This window comes from Taudactylus pleione, unplaced genomic scaffold, assembly GCF_031769625.1.
Source record: "Taudactylus pleione unplaced genomic scaffold, aTauple2 ptg000685l, whole genome shotgun sequence".
Lineage (NCBI taxonomy): Eukaryota > Metazoa > Chordata > Amphibia > Anura > Myobatrachidae > Taudactylus > Taudactylus pleione.
In genome coordinates, this window is record NW_028285087.1 from 4,728,082 (window position 1) to 4,739,244 (window position 11,163).

General features: G+C 48.4%; 1 protein-coding gene across 2 annotated transcripts in view; it reads right to left on the bottom strand.

Annotated features, from left to right (window-relative positions):
• PTPN6 (protein tyrosine phosphatase non-receptor type 6) overlaps positions 1-9,829 on the bottom strand; it is a 93,087-nt gene extending 83,258 nt beyond the window's left edge. The window contains exons 1-3 of one of the 2 annotated variants that reach the window (XM_088456033.1): positions 9,787-9,829; positions 8,837-8,984; positions 225-347 (exon numbers count right to left, since the gene is read on the bottom strand). In XM_088456033.1, coding sequence (XP_088312159.1) covers positions 225-347; positions 8,837-8,844 — 131 coding nt within the window. In that variant the 5' untranslated portion in view covers positions 8,845-8,984; positions 9,787-9,829. Of the gene's footprint in view, positions 1-224; positions 348-6,908; positions 6,986-8,836; positions 8,985-9,786 lie in introns of those variants that run through there. The other variant, XM_088456032.1, reaches the window with a different exon arrangement.
• Between the last annotated feature and the right edge of the window lie 1,334 nt (positions 9,830-11,163).

Genomic DNA, 11,163 nt, shown 5'->3' on the forward strand with positions numbered 1-11,163 from the left:
GGGAAGTCGATGCCTGTCATTAGACCCCTGCCGGGATTAGTCAGTCGGGAAGCCGGCAGTCGCCATTTCAATCGTCGGCTTCCTGACTGCATCCCACTCACCCATGTGTTGAAAAATCGTGAGGTCATTTACAATTTATTTAAAAATTGGTCTTTGTGAGTTGGTCACCTGGGTTTCTTCCAACATAGACGCCACAGCAACCAATGAGATTGTGGGGGACTAACCTTACAGACAGTGAAAAGTCTTCTGGTCTCTTCCTGCTTGGACGCACAAGAAAGCTCCCGTGGACTCCTCTTGCCTTCAGCCGGGCCTCGGCCTCCAACCCAGTTATGTCCCTATGAAACCACCTGTAGACATAGCAAAAACAGTGAGAAGGAGACACTGGAGCAATGTCCTGACACAAAGTTCTAATATATCTCCTGTAATTTAGCCAAGCGCATCTAGCTCACACCCAGGATCGGTACGCATATTCCTGGGACCCCGAAAAAGGTGGTTCCAAATAAAATGCACAACATATAAGACAATCGTGGGACCCCAAAATCATATCCTACGGCACCACGACATACCTCCTTACTGTCCCAACTTGAGAGGACTGTCCCACAGATAAGCACTGTCTCAATTGTGGGCAGTTGGGAGGTATGCCACACTAATGGGTGCCCGTTCAATGGTAGTTTTAGTAGAGGTTAAGATGGTTGATCACGCCCCCTTCACATTGGCACGCACACTATGTTTCCAAACTGCAAAAAAGTAAATGTTGGGTGGCATGGCACTTTACACTCTGCCTTATTCTGGGCTAATTTCATTACAGAGAGCAGAACAAGAAAGACTTAGATTTAATAAATGGTGAAAACTCAGTTTTGGGTTAAACAAACATTAATAAAGAATATAACAACTGGGGTCCAGAGATCCCAAGATCTTACCAAGACAGTCTTATTGTCTACTAGCTGTTGCCCACAATTAAATTGCTTCTGCCAACATTTTTCTATATTTGAGATGTTCTAGTTGTATAGCTTTGCATAGGGGCCCTTTCGTCGGAGTGGCCCACGTGACCAGCAGCGCTATACAGACTGGTGACAGCTGCGCCTTCACCCACTACTCACTGTGTGCCCTGTGCACAGACTGCTATGTAACCTCTCCTATTCACCCACCACTCACACCAATGTCACTGTGTGCCCTGTGCACAGACTGCTACGTAACCTATCCTATTCACCCACCACTCACACCTATGTCACTGTGTGCCCTGTGCACAGACTGCTACGTAACCTATCCTATTCACCCACCACTCACACCAATGTCACTGTGTGCCCTGTGCACAGACTACTATGTAACCTCTCCTATTCACCCACCACTCACACCTATGTCACTGTGTGCCCTGTGCACAGACTGCTATGTAACCTCTCCTATTCACCCACCACTTACACCTATGTCACTGTGTGCTCTGTGCACAGACTGCTATGTAACCTATCCTATTCACCCACCACTCACACCAATGTCACTGTGTGCCCTGTGCACAGACCGCTATGTAACCTATTCACCCACCTCTCACACCAATGACTGTGTGCCCTGTGCACAGACTGCTATGTAACCTCTCCTATTCACCCACCACTCACACCAATGTCACTGTGTGCCCTGTGCACAGACCGCTATGTAACCTATCCTATTCACCCACCACTCACACCAATGTCACTGTGTGCCCTGTGCACAGACTGCTATGTAACCTATCCTATTCACCCACCACTCACACCAATGTCACTGTGTGCCCTGTGCACAGACTGCTATGTAGCCTATCCTATTCACCCACCTCTCACACCAATGTCACTGTGTGCCCTGTGCACAGACTGCTATGTAGCCTCTCCTATTCACCCACCACTCACACCAATGTCACTGTGTGCCCTGTGCACAGACTGCTATGTAACCTCTCCTATTCACCCACCTCTCACACCAATGTCACTGTGTGCCCTGTGCACAGACTGCTATGTAACCTCTCCTATTCACCCACCTCTCACACCAATGTCACTGTGTGCCCTGTGCACAGACTGCTATGTAGCCTCTCCTATTCACCCACCACTCACACCAATGTCACTGTGTGCCCTGTGCACAGACTGCTATGTAACCTATCCTATTCACCCACCACTCACACCAATGTCACTGTGTGCCCTGTGCACAGACTGCTATGTAACCTATCCTATTCACCCACCACTCACACCAATGTCACTGTGTGCCCTGTGCACAGACTGCTATGTAACCTCTCCTATTCACCCACCTCTCACACAAATGTCACTGTGTGCCCTGTGCACAGACTGCTATGTAGCCTCTCCTATTCACCCACCACTCACACCAATGTCACTGTGTGCCCTGTGCACAGACTGCTATGTAACCTATCCTATTCACCCACCACTCACACCAATGTCACTGTGTGCCCTGTGCACAGACTGCTATGTAACCTCTCCTATTCACCCACCACTCACACCAATGTCACTGTGTGCCCTGTGCACAGACTGCTATGTAGCCTATCCTATTCACCCACCTCTCACACCAATGTCACTGTGTGCCCTGTGCACAGACTGCTATGTAGCCTCTCCTATTCACCCACCACTCACACCAATGTCACTGTGTGCCCTGTGCACAGACTGCTATGTAACCTCTCCTATTCACCCACCTCTCACACCAATGTCACTGTGTGCCCTGTGCACAGACTGCTATGTAACCTCTCCTATTCACCCACCTCTCACACCAATGTCACTGTGTGCCCTGTGCACAGACTGCTATGTAGCCTCTCCTATTCACCCACCACTCACACCAATGTCACTGTGTGCCCTGTGCACAGACTGCTATGTAACCTCTCCTATTCACCCACCACTCACACCAATGTCACTGTGTGCCCTGTGCACAGACTGCTATGTAACCTCTCCTATTCACCCACCTCTCACACCAATGTCACTGTGTGCCCTGTGCACAGACTGCTATGTAACCTCTCCTATTCACCCACCACTCACACCAATGTCACTGTGTGCTCTGTGCATAGACTGCTATGTACATTATCCTATTCCCCCACCTCTCACACCAATGTCACTGTGTGCTCTGTGCATAGACTGCTATGTACATTATCCTATTCCCCCACCTCTCACACCAATGCACTGTGTGCTCTCGCCCTGATTCAGAGCCGGACACTCTGACAGAGCGCTCGCTCTGAATCAGGGCCGTCCCTCCTACCTTTTGGAGCGGCCTCCTGGCCGCTCGCATAGCTGTGGGTGACCACCCACAGCTATAGCGAGCGGCCAAAATGATGGTCGCGATGGTCAAGACCATCGCGACCATCGGGCTTGCGACGAGACCCTTGCGGTAGGGTCTTGCTGCCGCAAGCCCTGGAGTGCTTTTGGCTCTATCAGAGCCAAAAGCACTCCCACTGACATCACTAGTGATGTCAGTGGGGCCGGCCCCAGACGGTAGGCGTTCCCATGGGAACGCCTCCGTCTGGGTCGCCACGCCCACCAAAGGGGGCGTGCTGTCAATCACCATCGACAGCACGCCCCCTTTGGTGCGAGACCCATAATGACGGGCTGGCCATTGTTATTCGGGTCTCGCGCATGCGCATGACGGAGCCGGCTCCCTCGTGCACATGCGCACTTGGGCAACATCGAGCCGCTTGCGAGCGCTCAGCGCTCGCGAGCGGGTCTGAATCAGGCACACTGTGCACAGATTGCTATGTAGCCTATCCTATGCAAGTGAACATGGGCCCAAAGCACCTCTCCCCCCACCCCTTACCGGACACGCGCATGGTACCACACCTATCTCCTGCATTGATGATATAAAGTTATTTTTTGTCATTGCTCAGGTTTATGTTGACGGATGGAGATGAACAAAGTGCAGGTTATTTCTAGGAGTTTCCACTACAAAATGATGCAGTGTCACGCCTGAGGGTTGGTTTTGGGTTGGAACAGGCGTGGGAGACTGAAGAGGAGCTCTGAGAGGTGTGGATGAGCTGAGGTGGTTTGAGCCAGGACTTCCTCATGTATAGATGTGAGGAGGTAGAGATATGGCAGTGGATGAGCCAGGACCTCCTCATGTATAGATGTGAGGAGGTAGAGATACGGCAGTGGATGAGCCAGGACCTCCTCATGTATAGATGTGAGGAGGTAGAGATACGGCAGTGGATGAGCCAGGACCTCCTCATGTATAGATGTGAGGAGGTAGAGATACGGCAGTGGATGAGCCAGGACCTCCTCATGTATAGATGTGATGAGGTAGAGATACGGCAGTGGATGATGGGCCCGAAGGCGAAAACAGGAACAGAAAGTCTTTATTGAACAGCAGGTTGGAATGGAACTGAATATAGAATACTGAATGAATGAGCAGCATCGGATTGGGACCGATGATGCTGGATTGAGAGCTGGATCGGTTTGAGACCGATGTTGATGATATGAAGAACTGATAAGAGTCCGATGTTGAAGAATTGGTGAACTTGATCGGTATGGACCGATGTTGATGATTTGAAGAACTTCATTGATAAGAGTTCGATGTTGAAGAATTGATGAACTTGATCGGTTGGGACCGATGTTGTTGAATTGAGGAACTTAACTGTTTGTAAGCTTGTGAGCAGGGCCTTCCTACCTCTATGTCTGTCTGTTACTACTCAGTTTTGTTCTATTATTGTTTCCAATTGTGAAGCGTAACGGAATATGTTGTGCTATATAAGAAACCGTTAATAAATTATAGTCCGATGTTGGAAGCATCGGATGAGACCGATGGTAGCTGTAAGAGCAAGTCTCAGTGGTAAAAACCAGACTGGTGTGCAAGATGGTACTGGAGACTTGTTTACCAGATCTAGGAACTGGATATAATGGACTGGGGTCTGATTCATCAAGGATCGCAGTTGCTAATATGCACGCAATCAACCGATTGTTGCGAAACAGTCACTGCAATCAGCTCTGGGATCGCAGTGACTACGCAGACCCATTGCAGAGTGATTGACAGGATGACAGGAAGTGCCGTTTGTAGGTGGTAACAAGGAGGTGGTCTGCGAAACGCAGGCGTGCCAGTGCGTTTCAACGCCATTGCAGGGGCGTGCATAAATTACCCACTGCGATGCTCTATGCAGCCTGAGGTCAGGGCTTGTGCAAGAGTGCGTGAGACTGCGCTGCTACTCGATTGTACCGATGGTTTCACAGTCTTGCTAAACATTACAGGTGTGTGTAAGGTAAAGTGGGCGTCCATGTGTATTTCTGCAAGGGCATAGCGATCGCAATGGATTAGCATACTATCGCAGTTGAACTGCGTCCGTAATCACTATTGCAATCACAGTTGCGATACGTAGTGAATCAGGCCCTGGGACCATTCAGATACAGAGTACCTGGGAGCTCCGTGCTGAGAATAGACGTCAGCAAGAAGAGACGTTGTACTGGCAAGGAGGGTCAGTCAGAGAATGGAATTTATAGGGGTAGATCCCCAGGGATTGGATGCTGCTATCAGCTGGTCTGGGAGCAGCGCTCTGAGTGGACGAAGAGCGTCAGGTGACAAGAGTCCAACTTTTCTGCACCCATACAGTTATTTTGGAGGGAACTCTGGCGTGTAGTTTGTATACCATCATGCTGGGGAGACACGCTGTGAGCAAGTGACTGCGGGGGAGCCATCTCCATGCTCAGTGACAGGACACAGACGGGGCAGGAGTAGACCTCAGCACCAGCCGGGAGCCATGTGCAGTGTGAGCGGACCTCTGTGCTATCCGGGAGTGATGCACAACGCGAGCGGACCTCAGCGCTAGCCTTGACAGTCACCGTGACATGCAGTTTTCATGAAAATCGGTTCGGCAGTTTTTGCGCCAACTTGGAACAGACAGACAGACACAATGTTCGTATTATATGAGTATAGATAAGCAGATCATTGTCCATCTATAACACGCTGCCTGCAGAAGCACCACACATTTCGCGGAACAGGACGGAGCCGATGGAGAGGTACAACTCAGGGGAGCTATAATTTTATTATTTTAAGGGTCGGCTGTCACGCACATGCTGGGTCTTGTCAACAAGTGACAACATTTTTAATTGTTCACCCAGCAAGGTGCCCGGCTATGTGTGCAATGCTGCTTCATGCAAATCACCGTAAGAAGAAATAAAATATACCAACTCAGCAATGAAAAACAGGAAGAGCCACAGTTAGACCACCAGAGACAGGAAAGACATCATGTTCATCCAGAAACACAGGCGTATTGTGACACTAATCGTAGTCTACGGTTCTTACTAGTATATCTGTTTATCTCAGCTCCTAAATAATATCTTCAGTCTGTTTCCCAGCTTACATAAGTAAGGTCTCCTATTCTGAGTAATAATGATAATGATCATGATGACGTTCTTTGAATCTTCCCTAGAGATGGCGTAGACCAGCTGTTGATTTCTTGCTGTTGTGGAACTACAAGTCTCAGGCAATGTTGGAGCTCGTAGTTCCATACCAGCTGGAGAGATGCAAGTTGCGTACACCTGGTTGTGGGAAACAGGACTTGTTTTATTGTTGGCCGGATTAAGTATTAAGCGCCGTGCGTACATTTGGCCATGGTATACTATTAGGACTCCATGGGGCAAAGAGTAATTTAGGACACAGGACAGAAAATGGGCAAAATATTGCAGGACCCACCATGGGGGGCTGAGATTGTCAAGCAACTAAGCTCAGATTGTGGAAGGACAACATAAGTCGGTATCTAGCGAGACTTTCTGATCCTTGTTCCGCCATGCTACCAGGTATTCCTTCTTCTCATGTCTTTTTCAACATTACAAAAAATCAATGACGCTTTAAATGACTGCATATGTGAACCGTAAGATGGCTCAGAAGTGACTTGGTTCAAAAAAAAAAGAGACTGGAAATTTAATAACTTGCTCCAGAACTGCCCACTTAATTTACTATTGCAGTTACAGTACCTGTGCCAAATGAATTCATTGCTAAAAGTGATCATTTAAAACCATGAATTCATCCATCCCAGGTGACTGCAGTAACAGCTGAGCGAGGAGCATGTTGGAGCGGCTGATGGTCTATGAGGTCCTTGCACACTTGTGTATTTGTAGCATTTTGTTACAGGCAGCCTCGGTGTCTCTGCTTCAGGTTAGGCTGACTGCATGGAGAGAGAACAGATGGATGGATACAGTATTGGTCAGATACAAGGACAGAATGGGCAACAGGACAAAGAATCTACAATGACCAAAGGTGGGTTTAGCATCAGAGGGGCCCGATCACTATAGATCGCAACTGCAAATGCAATAGCGATTACGCACGCAATTCTACTGCGCTAGTATGCTAATCCACTGCGATCGCTATGTCCTCGCAGCACTACACAAGGACGCCCACTTTACCATACACACATCCTTTAATGATTAGCAGGACTACGAAACCATCGGTACAATCGAGTATCATCGCAGTCTCACGCACACTTGTACAAGCTCTCACCTTACTCAGAAATTGCTAACCTCAGTGCACGCTATGAGACCTCAGGCTGCGTAGGGCATTGCAGTGGCTAATTTATGCACGCCCTTGCAATGGCCTGCGTCTCGCCGACCACCCCCGCCGCGTCACCACCCACAAATGGCACTTCCTGTCAATCACTCTGCAATGGGTCTGCGTAGTCACTGCAGCCCCGATCGCCCAAGTGCACTGCGATGCATACGCGGAATGCAACAATCGGCCGATTGTGTGCGTAATCTCAGTTGCGAACGATAGTGAATCAGGCCCAGGGTCATATAAGGTAAACATGATTGGCAAACTATGGCGTCCAAAAAGCACGCGGCACAGAGGGACTGAACAGGGGACAGTATAAAAAGACAAAGTAAGGAAATAATGTACAGGATGTAGGTAGCTAAGAGGGGAGAGGTTGCAGGGACTTATACAGGTAGAGAAAATAGAAGCGTAAAACAAAGAAATAATGCAGAGAACATATAGGGATCAGAAGGGGGGACCGAGAGGGATCAAACAGGGGGAAAGGCTGCACAAATGGGTTCAGGAGGGCACATGGACTGAATGGGGGGATAGAGCACAGGGACCAACGGAGGCGAAGACATGAGGACTGAGCGTCCAAGAGTATGAGATCACCATCACCACAAGAAGCAAGAACATCAAGACCTTCGGGAGGCTCAAAACAAGGGTGGTCACAGAGGGCCTGCGGCCTGACCATCAGGGGAGACAAACCGAGGCATAAAATGGTGGGACAAGCACAATGTAGGTGCAGAGAGAGAGACTCAGGCTCCCCAGGGGGAAAGCGGAACTTGAGTAAGACTAGAGCAGGACTCCAAACTCGGGTGTAGAGACGCAACATCAAAGCACAATTTAGGTGCAGAGAGAAAGACTCAGGCTCCTCTGGGGGAAAGAGGGACGTCAATAAGACTAAAGCACGACTCGGACAGAGATACATGGGCATGATTAGAGGGCAGAAAGACCAGGACACAACGCAGATACAGTAGACTCAACTTCAAGGCACAAGAGAATGAGATAGAACTTGTGAATAGAGAGGCAGAGACACAACGGAATGAGGCAGAGATACCACGCCGAAATGTCAGAGACACGGCTAATGGTCATAGACTGAGGTATATGTCAGAAGCGGAGACATGGAGGCTGGACTCAGGGACGCACAGAGAACAATACACGGTTGGCCCGAGGAGGCACTTGAGTGGAGAAGATAATGTGACTGTGAAAGGAAATGACAGAATGGATTGAAGCGTGGACTTGACCAGAAGTTGGCAGACAGAGAACGGTCAGACAGTGAGTGGCCGAAGAATTAGGGGACAGATAGGAGAAACAGAGGTGCAGAAGAGCTAACGTTCATAGTCCAATCATATAATGGGAATGTAGCTTTCCTCACCTCACCATCCTCGTAGTCTTCCAGTACGTACTTCAGGGTCTTCAGGTGCAATGAGACACTCGATAGACGGAGTATCTTGCCTCTCGGTTCCTTCCTCTTTCTGTTGTCGCTTGCCTTCCCAGCCAACGCTCTCATGCATTCAGCGCTCCTAAATAGAACGCTTAGCTATAGACGGCTCTCTCTTATATCACTCACAGTGCTAACCTGTCACAGTATCTCCACCTGACTTCATCACAATACTCTGATGCAGTCTCTGTGCAGATCAGAGATCTCGGTCTCAGTCAGTCCCTCTCTATCTATCTCTCTCTTAAACAGGAAGCTTATGTTCTTTCAGCCTCTACTTCTCTTTTCATCCGTTCTCAGCGTCTGCATTGTGTAACCTCACAGCAGCACAGTCAGCTGCACAATGCAAACAAAAAACAATGCAACTTAAAACCGGCACATGGTCCCGGGGAAAAATACACACGGCAGATAGGGAGAGGAGGTGGAAGGTGCGGAGAGAGACACCACAGAGTGCAAGGTGCAGAGTGGCAAATTCCTGTTGGGAGCAGGGCGCAGGCTGAGACCAGGCTCGCTCCTGGTCTCTCAGGTGAGCAGCTTGGCTTAAACAACCCACAGGTAACCAGGCAAAGTCTCCTCCCACAAGTGCACTGCAGTACATACAGTATGGGAGGAGGGAAAAGAGAAGGCAGTGGTACAAAGCAGAAAACAGGAGCAGCTAGGCAGGAGGAGATGCAGAGCTGAAAGGCTAATCGAGTAAAGAGAATATTGGTTGTATTAGTAGGTCTGGGACATTACAGAGACCAGGGAACATACATAGACATAACACATGAAAGGAGTTTTCCCACCTGCAGATTATATTCATTCAATTATTGAAAAGTGTTGCAACTTTTATTGAATACATTACTCTTTTAGATCAAACTTTAATGAGAAACTAGTCAGTGTCTTACCGTTAACATGGTCATGCGGCCACTGGGTGGCGCCGTAATATGGCATCAAGCAGCTTAAAAAACCCCAGTGCTGATATTCACACCTGCATGCGGTGACAAAACAAAAGTTGCCCGTACAGAAACAAATTGTGGCAAAAAGTTTTACTAAACATATATGGAAATTAAGCAAACATAAAGCCCCATGGACATATTTCCCTTAAGAGACAACTTTGCATGTCAGAGTTCCAAAAATGTGTAAGGAAGCCCATCAGCCAAACATTATGGATGTCGCCTTTTTCTTAGTGGAGTCTTATGAAACACAGCTAATAAATGAATTATGAATTACACATCACTGAGATATAAACACGACGTGAACATAGGGGTCAGTTTACTAAGCCTTGGATGGAGATAAAGTCGACGGAGATAAGGTCCCAACCAACCAGTTCCTAAATGTCACTTTTCAAACATAGCCTGTGACATGGCAGTTAGGAGCTGATTGGCTGGTACTTTATCTACATCCAAGGCTTAGTAAATAGATCCAATAGACTGTGTGACTGCACTGTACTCACTCTGTGACATCACCATCCAATCACACAATAACCTGCTACACAGACTGTGCGACTGCACTGTGCTCACTCTGTGACATCACCATCCAATCACACACTAACCTGCTACATAGACTGTGTGACTGCACTGTGCTCACTCTGTGACATCACCATCCAATCACACACTAACCTGCTACACAAACTGTGTGACTGCACTGTGCTCACTCTGTGACATCACCATCCAATCACACAATAACCTGCTACATAGAATGTGACTGCACTGAGCTCACTCTGTGACAACACCATCCAATCACACACTAACCTGCTACATAGAATGTGACTGCACTGAGCTCACTCTGTGACATCACCATCCAATCACACACTAACCTGCTAGACAAACTGTGTGACTGCACTGAGCTCACTCTGTGACATCACCATCCAATCACACACTAACCTGCTACACAGACTGTGCGACTGCACTGAGCTCACTCTGTGACATCACCATCCAATCACACACTAACCTGCTACACAAACTGTGCGACTGCACTGAGCTCACTCTGTGACATCACCATCCAATCACACACTAACCTGCTACACAGACTGTGTGACTGCACTGTGCTCACTCTGTGACATCACCATCTAATCACACAGTAACCTGCTACATAGACTGTGTAACTGCACTGCGCTCACTCTGTGACATCACCATCTAATCACACAGTAACCTGTTACACAGACTGTGCGACTGCACTGTGCTCACTATGTGACATCACCATCCAATCACACACTAACCTGCTAAACAAAGTGTGTGACTGCACTGTGCTCACTCTGTGACATCACCATCTAATCACACACT